Below are 15917 nucleotides of genomic sequence, written 5' to 3' on the forward strand. Positions count from 1 at the left end.
AGCTTGAATGCAAAATAATCATAACAGAAGGATCAGCCTTGTATTACAGAGTCTCAGTACCTAGCAATGAGAAAAACCGAGGGTATGTCTCTAACCTCACGTTAAGAGCTCTGAAGTTAGGTGCAAATTAATGAGCGCTGAATTTTGCAATCAGGATACAGCAGGCTATGTCATAGGATACGTCTCCGTGACGTAGAATGCTGAACTTATTGGGGTTTTTTTTGTGTGGTGAAGGGAGAGGGTGTTGAAGAATTGAAAAGAAATGGAATATAGAAATGAGTAATGCAAAAGTGTTAGCTTATAAAACGCAAAGCACTTGTGGAAAAGGTGCATTCGAGCAACTTTCCACAGAAAAATCAAAACAGACACCAGGATGAGAGGCATAAAGGCAGTGTCCCTCACAAAGCCCTCCTTGCCTCTGCCCAAATTCACTGTGGTGAAATATAACAGAGTCCAGCTACTTATTTAATTGCTTTCACATGTTCTATTTACTTTTTGAGAAATGTGAGCTATTCAGAGCTTTGAACTGATGTTATTTCTATTTTTCTTTTTAAAATGAAGATTTTGGAGGTGTTTGCTTTGACAAGTCACAAAACATGGCAACGAAGAACTTCTCTTGTATTACTGTGCTTCAGACAGTCCGCAAGGCTGAGGCAGCACCATTTAAAGGAAGATGAAACCCAAGTCATTCAAGAAATACATATATATGTTTTTCAAAATAAAAAATTTCCTCTTAGGTTACTTGAGTTCAACCATGTAGCCCAAGGATGCTTTTCATTGAAGGAGAAGTGTTGACTTCATACTTCCTTCTGAGGTTGGAAGAAAGAGTTGTGAAATACTTGCCTTTAAAAGTTCTCCCCAGCTGTTTTAACATAAAGTTGCTGTAAAAGGCTACATTTCTTCTATACTAGGCAGTAAAGTAGAAATGCTTCATGTCATGTTTCTCTTTTCAAATAACCATGTGGCACTTTCTACCCACTGAAAAATAGTATAACATTGTCTTTTTTTTTTTTTAAGGAAATAACTACAAAGGAAGGAAGCCTGAGAATTTTTTATGACATAGTTTTAAAAGTATAGAATTTTTCAATAAAATACTGCAAATATTTTTAAAAACAGTCTTTCCACCTAAAAGAACTCTGTAGAAGAGAAAGAAACAATGCATTGCATGTAAAATAAGACTCCATGAAACCAGTTCTGAACTATCAGAGAACAGCTTTTAAATAAACCAAAGTGGGAAAATAAAAGTATATTTCACATGTACTCAAATATGAGAGGCTGAGCAAGACATTACTAAAGTTTACTAAAATGTACTTTAATTTGACTGCCTGTAAACCATAAGCTGAACTCAATAATCTGTATCCCCCAAACTTTCAAGAGAAAAAGGATGTGGAAAGTGGCTTTACAACACTGTAAATAGAAACATTTGATTTCCAGCCACTCCGCTGCAGATTTTTTTCCACCAGAAAGCCCATATGGCTCAACTTTTAATTACTTTGGCTAATGCTATATGTAGTAATTCTGTGGTGAATGCTTAAGTGTTTCATTTCTGGTTTCCATAGCAACATTACATCAGATTGCAGACAGCTGGCTCCACAGTTTTAAACCATAACAAATTGACCAAGCCAAGGCACAAAACTATAGCTGCTTTAAAGAGATAGCACACCATTTGGCTGCCAGGTTCTGAATGGGAAACCTACGGGCCATTTGGCATGAGAGAGAGGGTGGAGCCTCCTTCCTCTCCAGCTTCTTTTGGAACAAGTGCATCCTTGACACATCTGCAGTGTTCTAATGAGAAAGTCATGGAGCCAGCGTGGAGAACTTTTTGTAAGACAGTTACATGTGAGAGGATTAGAAAAAGGGAACGAAGTTAATCACATCTGTAAATACTAAGATCTGTGTGCTAGAGCACACTCCCAGCTTGGTGAGAACCTGCCATGCTGTCTGAAACAGATACTTCGCTCAACCTGATCACAAACTGTTCTTGCAACTGGGATGTGCAGAATAAACTTTCCAAAAGTCACACGGCTGTGTCCGCACAATCATAATGAGTCTGATGGGTGGAATAAAGGTTAACCCAAAATTGCAAGGGGCAACTAGAACTTTTGGGGACTGCTTGAGACCATGCTGAGTGCAAGATTACAGCAGCGCCCTTTGCAGAATCACTTGCTAAGCTTGCTTCCCCAGCTCCAAACCCACAATGCACTGTCATAATTAAGTGCTCTTATCTCTCCCAGTGCCACACAGCAGTATAAGTACTTCTGAAAATATTTTTCTATTGCAAATGTACTTGCTTGAGAAAAATCACAATGCTTCCTTCTTTAACCCAGCATGTAATCAGACATCAATTCTTCAACTTTTTAGAAGTTTTACACAGCAGAGAAGGAAGCCATCAGTTGTAGTCTTACAAAAAATTAGGTGTGGTACTGTCTGAATTCAAGTACCCCATGTGAAAACCCAGCACAACTCACAACTGAGCTCTAACCCACTGTCCTCAAAAACAGTATTTAACCTTCCCCTCAAAAAACTGCATGGTTCCTGGGTGAGCCTGCTGGGCAAGAATGCTCAGAGTGGTGGGGAAGGCAGAGAGGAAAAGGAAAAACTCTAGAGAAATTCAAAGAGGAAAAAGAAAGAGAGAGAGAGAGAGAGAGAGAGAGAGAGAGAGAGAGAGAGAGAGAGAGAGAGAGGTATCAGAAGCAGGAGCAAGCAGAAAGCTTATTCTCAAAGCAACAAAAAAGTTTTCCTTTCCCATGAAATACATGCAGTGACTTACCGGCTTCGGCATTTAGCAGGCGTAAGGGGGGGCAGCTGTGAAAAGGTCCGGTACCCCCACCCCTCCCCACTCTAAGTGCCTCTCGCTCTGATCTGTCAACTCCACGATGGCAAAGTCAGGATCAGGCACTCCTCAAACATGTTCTCAGCAGTTACATGATCAGGCAGGCTCCGCCGTCACAGCCCAGCATCCAAAGGAGAAGAAAGTGAAGACACTGGATTCAATTAGCCACTCTCTGCCTGCTGCCTGACTGCACAGTCGCTTGCTAACTGCATAACTTGTAAGAAAGGCATAAGTCATCAGCTCTAAGCAAATCTCCTATTCACCACAAGGAAAAAAGGGAGTGTTGTGCATGGCCAACAATCCCTGTTTTCACTGAGGAAGGCTCCCTGACCTCCTGCTGGCCTCCAGTTCCTTAATTACTGTCTATGGAATTCCACAGAAAAGAAAGAAAGAAAGAACGAAAAAACGCGAGAATCTGAACAAATCCAGGACAAGGACTCACCCTTGAAAGTGACTAAACTTAGCAAAAGATCTCTTTTGCAGATACTCCTCTAAACCTTCCCTTATGGGAGTAGTCGCAATTGAAAACAGACACCTTCCAGGGGCTATTTTTGAATTAAAACTTATGATTTTGGTTTTCTCCTAGAATTGTCTCTTTTTTACCTCACTTTCTCTTTCCCTACTTCTTTTTCTATTTTAACCACAAAAGTAAATGTAGGATATTTTCCCGTCACTGGGTCTTCCAAAACTGTCTTCTTTAATTGTTTCAGGACAGCTGAGTTCTCTTGGATTCTAAAACATAAGCATGAGGACCATGTCACAAGATGATCATTTAATTTTCTCAGGGGTCTCCGGGGAGCACTGGCACATGCTGTTATTTAAACAGAACATTTCTAAACAAGACAAGACTGGAAACCGTACAAAGTCTCCATGACATGGGCTGCAAGGCATGTCTGTCTTTCTAAAGGTAAACTCATCCAGCAGGTAAGCTGGTTATTCCCATGGTGCAGTCTGAGCTGCTGGCTCCTAGATGGTATCTGTCTGTCCCACTGTGGGGGCCTTTATGCATTTGTGTAAGGACTTAGCTCCTTGGGGACATCACATAACACCAATAAAATACCTAGCTATGCAGGACCCACCAATGACTACTGTCCCTTCCAGAAATAGCAGGTTTTATTTGGAGGCGGTCTGCAGGTTCCCTAAACTGAAAACAAAAGAGAGGCCAGAACGCAGAGCTCCCAAGTAGAAGGTTATGTTTTACCATGCAGAGATCCAGGTCCAGCAGCAGGCTCTCCTGCCCTCCTGAGCACCTGGCCCCTGGCTCTGCTTCCTTGGTTCCCTGGCATTTCATTCTTTGTGGAAAATGGCATCAGTCTTGCAGTCTGCTGCCCTAGAAGTTTTTCCTCCCACACTTCATAAAAATTTCTTCTTTTCTTCCACAAGGCTGGCCACAACTTCCCTGAACTACCTACTTCCCCTTATGACAATCGGAATCTCCCACAAGATCTCTGGTTTCAGACTACCCTTTTCCCACGCATACTGCAAACTGTGGCAGGTGCTCTTCCGAGATGATGCTTCCAACTCTGTTTATCAAATGCACCAGGGTCGCATGCTGTGTGAAGTACTGACATGCATGCCTCACGCACTGACTTGGCTCTTTCCCAGCCCTACGCTACCTCGACAGGACTGACACCTGCGATGCACTGTTAGCCCAGACTCCTTAAAACTGGCAGTTCTCACCTGCACTTCCCAGGTACATGGGGAAACTAAGAAAACAAGAATGTCCCCAGAGAGTGGAAAAGGGGAAGATTAGCCTAAGGCCTCTGAAGTCAGAAAAGCCAGGTCCTCCAGCAAGTCACCTGTTCTAGCGGTTCTAGGATTTCTACCTATGAGTTGGTATGATGACATTTATCTTAATGCACTGTTGATTTTTAAACTGCATGCATAGCAAGATGGATGTGACAGTACATGCCCATCATGCCAGTGTTCTGGAAGGCTGAGACAGGAGGATTATAAACTGAAGTGCCCACCCTGGGCAACTTAGTGAAGTCCACTCTCAGAATGGAAATAAAATAAGACAGGTAGGGGATGTAGTTCAGTGTGATGGCCCGGGATTCAATCAACAATGCTGACCCCAAAAAACGTAAAAATAAAAAAACTGCACGTACATAATCAACACTTAAGAGTTCAGTGGTGCTGATTACCTCTGCCTGCTGGTTACCAACTGAAGTCCACCTTAATCTTTAGAAACTGATCTCTTAGGTGTTATGGAAATAGTAAGACTAAGGAAAGCTTCTCATGTGAAGCCAGAGACATGTGACATTTAAGGCTGGGTGCCCCAGGTTGCAGAGCAGACTGAGAGGACTAGAAGCCAGGAGGAATGTGGGTTCAGATCCCTGTGTGCCCCTGGGAACAGTCTATGGCCTTGGGCTCTTGGGAGACTGAAAGGAGATGTCACCTGTGAAGGCTGGTGCCTGGTAGCCAGAAAAACCCCAGAGCAGTGTGAGAGGCCGAGGACTTTGGATAAAAATTTACAAAGGGGTGGAAGGATGCTTCCTTTCAATGTCACTGCCACCACCTTTCAAGGATGATTCTTTGGGGATTTACTGAACTATTCAATGTGGGGCTCTGTGTGGGGACTCAACATGGACTTGTCTTTTAGAAGACAGAATACCCCCCAGGAATACAGGCCTGATCTATTCACTGTGCCCCGTATCAGTGCCTGCCCCTAACAGACCCTCAGGTAGTATCTGTGTAATTGGTATGAAATGAACTTTAGAACTCTTAGCTGGGTAGCTCTCAGCCCTTGACTGGTGTCTGAGTGCAATGCGGGGAATTTGAAAATGAAAGTTAGCCAGGTCATCCTGGGAAAGTTCTTGTCTCATCCTTCAGGAGTGGACTTTAATCTACTCTACACACAGTAGGTGTGCACAGTGGCTCAAATGTACAGATTTGAACATGTGACTTCCTTGTTCAGCAACTAACTGTTCTCTAGGTCCTTATAGCATGGGTCACAGGCTTTGCCATGGGATGTGACTTTGTGTGGTCAGCTCTCTTCTCTGTCTGTCCTGCCCTGCTGTGTGAAAAGTCTTTCAGGGCACCTGGCTCTCTCCCACCTCCTCACACAGCCCATCTTCCTGTTGTGGGCCCATCACTGCCCTGCCGGCTCTGCTGCTCGGAAGAGTTCTGCCCCTGCATCATGAAGCCTCCCTCCTTCAGGCTTTGTGGCTGCACAGCAAGAGGTTTCACCAAGGCCTTGGGCACACGCGCTGTCACTGTCACCGGCTTCTCACTGAGCTTCATGGGGACAATGAACATGGTGATAGTATTTCCTGTGACACTTCTAAGTGGCACTTATTATCTACTTCTGATTGCATATGATGGGTATTTGTTTGTTTTGAAGTGCTGGTGATTGAACCCTTGGCCTTTGCACTGAGCTACATTACCAGCCCATTTTTTATTTTTATTTTGAGGAAAGATCTGAGTCGCTAAATTGCCCAAGGTAGACGTAAATCCTCCTGCCTCAGCCTTCCAGAATTCCAGAATACATGATACATATTTAATTATTAAAACTTTGAACAATGAAGGATATACAAAGGAGAAAGAGAAATCACCTATGCTTGCCACAGTCAGAAAAGTTAGCAATATTTTTATTTATGTGTCCTCCCATTTCCCAACACACATACACACAGTGTATCTTTTTGTTTTTATACAATAAAGCTGACAATTGACCTTTACCTGCCCCATTTTCACTGTCACTATCACTGTCCCCAAAAGCTCCTTCAAATGAACACAGGCTCAAGTGAAACAATATCCCTGCCCATAACTGTGACTCTTCCTTAAGATTGCTGCTGTCAATAAAGATTTCCTTTAAAGAAAACCTGGAGCTCTCCATTTAAAATGCCCAAATGGTTTTAAAACCTCCTTCTTAAAATTAACATGTTTTGAACATGTTCCCATGTCAACAAAATACAACAATATAATAACAACCCACAGTATTCCCTTATAGAACTGTTTACTCACATATGCACACTGGTCACCGTACATTTCCAGGTGTCCATCCAATACACACTTTGTGACAAAATTTCTGGCATGCTTTACACATTTTTAGAAAGATAATTGGATTATAGAATTAATGAGTAAAAGCTTATCTTTAAGACCTCCACTACACAGTAATAACCTGACCTGAGGACTGGTTTGATTTTAAAATCTCCCAAGTGATGGGGGGGGGGGGGCTATTTCCTCCTGCTATTACCAACCCTGAACTTTGCCATATTCATTTCTACTTAGATAATAAAAATGAGTTTCTATGATATTTCCTGACTAGAATCACTGAATGAATATACTAATTCAAAAGGGACACAAAAACATGAATGAGCTGCATTCCCTAGATTTACAAAGGATACAGTGGAGAGTGGAAGGGTGGTGAGAGCCCCAGAGAGCCTCAGAGATATGATTCCTAGAAGTCACTTGTGATGACTGCACAGGGATCCATATATGGGACAACTCATTTGGCTTGGGGAAACTGAGACAGGCCTCAGTAAGGGGAATGTTCTGGGATCTTTTCATGTTTCTAAGTAAACCTACAGTTCCAGTGTTTTGGACAGTCCAGAGGCCCCATTTCTTTCCGTCACCTCTGATCTTGGATGCTCTCCTATCTACTCTTGCACAGAAGAGCCCAGCTGAAGCCCTTGCCCTTTAACAGCACTCAGCACAGTCAGCAGCTCCTGGCCCGCTCCTTCTCCAAGCCGGGTTTCATAACCTCTCCAGCGATTCTGATCTCCCTCCACTACCCAAGAAGTAATCGGTCCAAGGTCCGTCCCTACCCTGAGGACAGCACCAGGCGTTGCTCTTGGTGTTTACAAAAACTTTCACTGTATTTAAAGAAGTCACATTTAGTTAGAAATGTGTAACTATATAAAATATAAAACACATTTTGGGGATTTTGTTCCTTTCTCTTTTATCACAAAGAAGTCAGGGTAGGAAACTCATCTGTTTAGTAAGAAATATTTTGCTCATTAGATGGTGACATCATTGCCCTCTGAATTTGGGAATTTTTTGTCAGCATATGGGGGGAAAAAAAGATGAGATTCCACTCTTGTCCCAGAGGTACAGTGTAACATGGAAATAATCTCCCTGGCAGCTTCAAAATTAACTAGTTGCTGCCAGTGGTGGTAATGGAGGAGGGTAGGGGTGGGGGGAGGGAGAGGGAGGAGGAGGAGATAATTATAGAGATTTCTACTTGGAAAAAGTATGTGAGAATTTGAGGTAAAATTACCATCCCCTTGGGGCAGAGGCTTGTCAGCACTTAATTTGCCTAAGAAACTTTAAATATTAACAACAAACCCAAAAGGAGCAGCAAATGGATGTTACTTTCCATAATAAACTCGATTCTGTTTCTTAAACTCATAAATACATAACTGCTTTTAACGACCCCAAATAAAGTTGCTATTTTTACCAAAAGGAGGAAGGAGACAACAGAAGACCTCAGGATTGCTGCCACCAATCTACAGCGACCTTTAGAACATGGGTGAGCCCACCCGCCCCACACATGCAAGTTCCTCTGAAGCAGAGAAAATGCCTTCCCTGCTTCCCAAAGGGCTGGGAGGGGGTGAGAAGAGAGGACTGAATTCCTTGCTTTCTGCATATCTCTGGGAGATTTTTCTGCATGGGATTATGTCACCCTCCCCAAAGGTCAGGGAACCAGCTGTTCATATATGAAATAGGCTAAAATCACAAAGCCAAGGTGGCAAGCAGTGCTGGGAAGTCAGCTCTACTGATTCCTTGTTAGGTTGGGGTGATGGTCCCCAAAGCAAATCTACGGGCCAAGGCACCCAGACCCCAAGCTCTTCTGTCCCTAGGGCCATGGACTCTCACACAGCCCTGTGCCACGGGGAGGGGATGACTCAGAACAGCACTGCCAAGTAGGGCAATTACACATGCGTTGGGTTGGAAGCTCCAGCTTCTGGAGCCAATGAAGTCTCCTTGGGGACTGGGTGGTGCTGCAGTCACATTACTTTTATGGCTTCTCAGATCAACTGACTCATGGATCAGGCTCAATGACTTCTTGGATAGGGCTGCCAAACAAATCAGTCTAGGAGAAAGGCAACATAGAAATGTAGAGAACTGACCAAGGGGGCCAGATGGCTATGCAGGAAAAGTGAGGACCCCAAGTGGCTTCCTCCAACCAAAATTATGTCACCCCGCCAGCAGTCAGCTGTCAAGGCTGGAGCAGGTGGGCCTGCAGGCACTCCTAGAGTAATGACCTGCAACCTCACCCTGATTCTCCTTCTGTCTGTAGAATGGATGACAAATTTACTTTACGTCTGAAACTGCAAAATCTGGGCTGAATCTACTTTCAAAAAGAAAGTATTTAATGTTGGGAAGGCTATTTGTGGCTATCTTACTGGTAAAACTACCAGGTCACAATGTCTGCTGAACACTGAACCACATAATATCCTTTTCACAACAACTAACAAAATAAATGGCCCCTCCTCAAAAAAACAATAGCTAAAATTTAGCAAAAAATTCCACCAACAGGCAAACAAGGAAGGTACACATCAAAAGTATTAACAATTTAAAACTGCATGATCAAGGTAAGAAACACATTTCTGAAGGACTTCCTTTCTCCAAAAACCACACTGGCAAAAATCCAAGCATTCTTTCATATAACCCCAAATCTGGAAGGAAGCAAAGCAAACTGCATAGGCTTTTTGTCTTTTTTCTGAATCAGAAGCAATGGAAATAGTTACTACAGAACAACAAGTGCAAGGAGAGGAAGTCAGTAGTGAAGTTGATCCTGATTAAAAGTAAGCCCCCGGAGCGCAGTAGAATTTGAGAAAAGAGTTAGGATGGTGGTGTCCCTCGAACTGACCTCACATTCCAACTGCCACGAGCTGCAAAACAGCTCATTTACACAATCCAAGGAAAGAAGGTGAAGTACAGGTCCTGGTAAAGACCATATTACTCTACTTTTCTGGCCATTCCATCAGGCTACAGCAAGAACAAACACAAATGGTCCACAAAATAAAACTCTCAACTACATCTTGGAAGACAGTGAGGGTCCATTGTGAGTAACATGGCAAACAGGTCCAAAAGTGACCCTCCTCATATTATCATGAGTAGAAAATGTGGTCAGAGCCACTCAAACATGACCCAGGTAAGAATAAATAAAGCATAACAGCTACTCAAACTAACTATGGCAGGAAGAAAAGAGAGAGGAGGAAGAAGAAAGGAGAGAGGGAGGAAGGGGGTGGCGAGAAATAGTAAGAATGGTGAGAGAGAGGCAGAGAGAGAAACCGACAGAATAAATATAAAGGAATCCAATCTTTGGGTTTCATTTCTTCGCTAAGAGGAAATAAAAGGAGCAGGAGGAATTCCCTAACGGTTGACTCACTCTATAAAATAATTTAGTAAAAACATTACATGAGAACTTGAATACAAGATAAAAAACATGAATGATATAAATTTAAAAGCCAAAGATGTAAGGAAATAGACCCCAGCAAAAAATTATAGAACCAATTTATAAAGAAGAATGAGCAAAGCACCCCAACGTATACCCTAAAAATCAAAATATGAATAAAAAGAAAAGCTTCATATTACTTAAATAAATGTTCTATCGACCAAGCTTTAAGACTTAGCCTGCACTTCTTGTAGACTTTGGACTTGCTGCTCCCTCTACCTGATACTCTCTCCATCTCCCCGGGAAGGCTCTCCAGACTCCACTCAGGGCTTGATCCAGCACTTCCTGTGTGTATCTATACTGTGGGCAGCAATATGCCCACAAGCATGCCACCCACTTAGTTGTTTCTTTTCTCAAACAAGCTTCCTGTGTGCAAGGGCTGTGCACAGCAGGTACTCAAAAAACGTTCGCTCAAAATATGAGTAAAACAATGCTCAAGCTGGTGTTCTTTCATCTGTACCCTGGATCAAGTATGCAGGGTAAGATATGATTTACAGTACATTTTTAGGAAATTATTATTAATGCTATGCAATGTGATGCTCTCCAAGTGAGTGTCACTGTCTGATGCCTGACTATAGTTTGGGTTTTTAATAGCGTGGGTAACTGTGCTGACAAAATTTAAATGGACTCTAAATGAGTGACGGACTGCCTATGCTTTCAATGAGTTGGCTTAGGATCCAGGTCATTGGATTTTCAGTCTGGATCCTATTCATGAACTACGAGAGAGCCTGGTACCTCTCCAACCATCCAATAAATAATGCTTAGCACCAGGGCAAATCATGTAACAAAGAATAGCCGTGTGATCAATCAATCACACTGAAAACTGGTACAAATATTCTCTAATCCTCAAATTCCCTGAATAGGGGGAGGATTCCTCTTGAGCAAACTAAGGAACTGCTAGTGTTAACTGAAATGCCAATTCCTAGCACAAATTAGATTCTATCTGTGCTTAGATATAATCAGCTAGCCAGAGAAATATAGTATAACCTCTCTGGTAGACATGTATTAGGTTGGAAAAATGAAATTGCTATTCGTATAGAGTGAAAGCTGTTAATATCTCTAATTTCAAGAGGCTCAACCTAAAAACAGAAACAATAGACCTAACTGTACCCAGAACTCTCCTACGTGAAAAGCTCTTTAAAAATAAATACTTTCAAATTATATAGTGCCTGGATATTTTGTCAATATCTATTTGTATTCATGTGACCCTTGGTAAGTTGAGGGGGCATCTTCAGGCACCCCACTCAACTTCCTGAAAATGCACGAACCAGTACATTTGTACTTGGCTAGTCTGAAGAGTCAAACTTCCAGTATTTCTGGGCCTGTCATGAGTGTCTCCCAAAGGAACAGGTGTTGAAGCCACGCCACACCCTCCTGACACCATCTCAGTCTCTGTAAGGCATTAGATAACCAGGATTGTCCATTTCTCACACACAGTGCCCTTGAAATCATAGTAGGCCCACCCTAGAGTCCCTTACACAACAACGCTTCCTGAAACACAGCACAAACTGTGAAGTGTTCGTAAGAGCATAATCACGTCAGTAACCTCTTTTACATTAAGCTTGCTCCCTTCTCTCATCCATCTCTTGATGTGTATACTTAACAGGAGGCAAAAAATAGCACTCTAAGGGGAACTCAAACATTTCAATGACAACTAATGAGAAGGGCAGGCTGATGGCAACCACCACCCATCTAACAACTCGGTGCCATTAGTCCTCGCGATGTCCTCACCGGACAGACAGGGTAGGCCTGTTTCCTAGAGGAGGAAACTAAAGCCCAAAGAGACAAGAAATTGCCAGAAAGGCAGATCCGGGTCTAGGCTGGCTCGCATCTGAGCCCACAGCCCCTCTCCTGCCCTTGCTGAGCAGAGCCTGGTTCTTGGACGCTGGCAAAAGCAGTGCTTCCTTCTGGTTTAGCTTTGTTTCAACATGGTGATCTTAAGGGACTTATCAAACACATACCTCAGACTCTGGCCCTGGTCCCAGGGAGAGGACTGGGAATGGGAGGGGCAGTAAGTAATAAATGACAGGGTGTCCCTAAGGAGCAGCTCTCTGTCAGCTTATATCCAGTTGGAACAAAAGCTTTATTTCTCAAAAGGTCTCACTATGTATGTCTTTCCAACGGGCTGATGTTGCCGCTTGGTCTTCTAAATGATCATCACTTTTACTCTTTTAATAAGAATCTTAATATATCCCTATTTTATCATTTAGTTTCAAAATTACCATTTCATTAAATTATAGGATAACATATCTTCCTGAATATCCCCAAACAAATAATATAGAAATTATACATGAATATCAGAATAATCCCCTGAAAGTTTCAAATATACGTAAAAAGGCCAGAATCAATAAAAGTTATTCATAACACAGTTACATCTAGAAAGATTTAGAAAAGATGTTAAAACTCAGGCACAATGCAACACAGCACAGTATGAAGAACTGTTCATCCGGAAGTGTGGCCCAGTGGTCAGCCTTGCTGACCATCCCTAGGTTCTGGGAGTGATCTCAGCAAAGAACAGTGTGCCGACTCCAAGGACTCAGAACATAAGTACCCTCTGCTAACATCCTAGGATTTGTTTCTTCCTCCTTTTCCAAGCCACCTTGTCAGTGAAACAAGTCAAGTCATCCTTTGTGTAAGAAATAAAGAAATGAAGTACAGGGGCTGGGGATTTAGCTCAGCGGCATAAGCGCCTGCCTTGCAAGCAGGCAGTCGTGAGTTCGATCCCTGGTACCGATAAAAAGGAAAAAGACCAAAAAAAAAAAAAAGAAAGAAAAAGAAATGAAGTATAAGTTCAGCTGTCTTTTATTTAAGCCTGGTAATACACCCAGTAAAGCTCCATCAAGAAGCAACCTTAAGTGGGAAGAAGAAAGGAAGGAAGGGAGAGAGGGAGAGGAAGAGAGGGAAGGGAAGAAGGAAAAGAAAAGGGAGCAGCAGAGAGGAGAGAAGAGAATACAAGAGAAGAGGGAAAAAAAAGTATCTTGTCAAATAGAGCCCTCAGGTTGGGATCTGCACCCTCAGAGTTATAAAAACAAAAAATTCTCCAGGAAAAGGGGGGGGGGGAGCAAACACTGTAGAAAGCAAAAATTTACTCAGAAATGTAATTTACTTTTATACTTGGAATCTAACCTTCCTGAAATTTTCTTATGATAAAACCCAATGATTTTGAGAAGGCAAAAGAAGCAAGAGAAACCATGTCTAGGAGAAAATGGGTCCTAACTGGCCATTTTTAATGCCCTGGCATATGTGGGTCTTCACATAATTTATGCATCCAATATTCTATGTCACCCAAATCAGCAAAAATATGAATATCGTCTATATTTTTGTTAGGAATATTTATAGGTGGGAGACTAGGTGGGGCACATGCCTATAATCCCAGCAGTTGGGAGGCTGAGGCAAGAGTATTGCTGTGAGTATGAGGCCAGTCTGGGGCTACAAAGAAAGTTCAATGCCTGCTTGAACTGCAAAGTAAAATCCTATCTCAAAAAGATTCAAAAACAAAATCTCTCATTTAGACTATGGCTATGGCAACCTTCTCTTCCGAAACACTAAATCCAAACCCTGTGGCTTATTTGCCCACTATTGATATAGGTGAGATGACTTTTAAAAACCCAAGCCTGGGACTGTGCTCAGTGCTAGAACACTTGCCTGGCAGGTCCGAGGCCCGGGGTCCCATGTCCAGCACTACCAAAAGCAAAAATAAAACTTAGCAAAACCTAGCTGCCGAAGAGACACAAGTTCATGAGTTATAATTTTAGAAAGTCCCCAAAAGATTTTCCAGATGCCAACCCAAACATAACAGGGAGATATTTTAATTGAGACCTTTCAAGTCTTCAACTAAAGAAACTCTTAAAATAGTGTTTTGTAAAAAGTATGACCACGGGACATTCTGTCTGCGCTGCCCATAGTTTTAGACAGAGTTCCGCCACTTGGCTCTCCTAAATCTCAACGCAGCTTAGCAGCAGTATTTGTAGCTGGAAGGAAAGACTAGGAAGAGACAAATACAGGGTCCAAGCCCACGGCTGTAACACTCAAACATTTCTTTTTACAGATATTTCCCAACTCTGAATCTCCCCCAGTGTAAAAAGTGATCACTTCTGAGAGGATGACTTGCTTTAAAAACAGCTCACTTCACAAACACATTTCGCCACAGTGGCTTCACCCCAGCAGAACTCCAGCTCTGGGAACACAAGTTCAACTTTTCTTGGAACACATCTTGTATGAAGTGAAGCAACCATACGAGAGCAAAATGTATGTTTACAATGCGTTCTTGTTCATTTGCATCTTGATGTCACAATGGTTGCTTTAATTTTTCTTTATATAATCTATATTTTTAAATAATTTAAATAGCATCAGAATCCAATACGTGTAGTTTGATTTTTTTTTAAAGATCTCTCAGTGCAAGTATTTTTTAAAATTAATATTCAAGTGTTAGGTACAGATCACCAACTCTTAGCTACCTACCAGCACTGTAAAAGCACAAAGCCAATAATTTACTAAAACTTATGCCTTCAGTAAAAAGAATAAAAGCCAGTAAGATAAACTGAACCACAAGGCAAAGCCTAGGTAGCACAAAATGACCTTGCTTATAACCTTCCCCCTGAAGAAGGCAAGAGGAAAAACAATTATGAAAATAAGTTAAAAGGAAAATACTGAAGTAAACACTCAGCTATGGAATAAAGTTCTCAACCAAAAACCCTCTTTGAAACTAATGCTCACAACAAAAGTTTATTATTAATGAAAAACAGCACAGAACAGATTCTTCTTTGGCAAGGAGAAAGCTATTTTTCACTTTCTGTGGTATCTATCTTTAGTGCTTTACACTCTTGGAAATGAGGAATGTACATATGGATTTATTGTGAGGCAACACGCAATTATCTAATGTCAGTCATGGGGGTAGGGTAGCCTATGAAATCAATGCAAATGAAATCCTTAGACATGTCAAGCATCAATATAGGCATTGAAATCTGGTGACAAAGGCCTTATGGTCCCTGCAACTTTCATGGCTTGGACATTTTTGCCTACAGCCAGGGGGCTATTTACATCTCTGTATAGAAAGGAATCGACAGAAAGCTGAAAATTACTAACTCATGATGGCTGAAGCAACACACGGGGGGGAGGGGGTGTATCTGAAATTAACTGGTTTGCTAAGAGCCAAGTCTAGAACAATGAAATAGGGTATTTTGGCTGGGGTATCAACTGGACTCTCCACAGCAAGGCTAAACCTCTAAAGTCAGAGTAAGAGCAGCAAGAGTGATGCATTAGGATTATAGTCAAGTTCAAGCCAACATCAGGGACAATGGTGGTTAGCTGTGCCTGGGCATGTTGACAAATTCAACTAACCAAACACATGGGGTAAATAACAATGCTTCAGAAAACCTTCTCCATCACTGCATGGTGTATCACCTATGCTTCTCAGGACAAAGACAAGTCACTCTGTAGACTGCAAAACATCTGGTCCTTGATGGAAAGAGGATGTGCTATTTCTGGCCCTTCATTCAACTAAGATAACTTGAATTTATTTTCCAGCCATCTATAAAGAGATGATTTGCTTTGCAGTTAGTAATGGAAATGTGGACATGGCACCTTGAATCTGTGTACGCACAAGTAGGTGTAATTTTAATCTCTGCCTCTCCTTTACTTTGGAACTTCAACATTTAGCACTATGCCTACTACATAGCAAGG

General features: G+C 42.0%; 1 protein-coding gene across 7 annotated transcripts in view; it reads right to left on the minus strand.

The window, feature by feature from the left end:
- The window catches only part of Sash1 (SAM and SH3 domain containing 1), a 302233-nt gene that overhangs the window by 37751 nt on the left and 248565 nt on the right, over positions 1-15917 (minus strand). Inside the window, exon 1 of one of the 7 annotated variants that reach the window (XM_023563592.2) lies at positions 2771-4579. The exons of 5 other annotated variants lie outside the window; for them this stretch is intronic. In XM_023563592.2, the coding sequence (XP_023419360.1) occupies positions 2771-2782 (12 nt within the window). In that variant the 5' untranslated portion in view covers positions 2783-4579. Of the gene's footprint in view, positions 1-2770; positions 4580-15917 lie in introns of those variants that run through there. One more of the 7 variants, XM_013148845.3, reaches the window with a different exon arrangement.

Source organism: Cavia porcellus, unplaced genomic scaffold (assembly GCF_034190915.1).
Source record: "Cavia porcellus strain 051 isolate PalLab524CR breed Dunkin Hartley unplaced genomic scaffold, mCavPor4.1 scaffold_22, whole genome shotgun sequence".
Taxonomy (NCBI): Eukaryota; Metazoa; Chordata; class Mammalia; order Rodentia; family Caviidae; genus Cavia; species Cavia porcellus.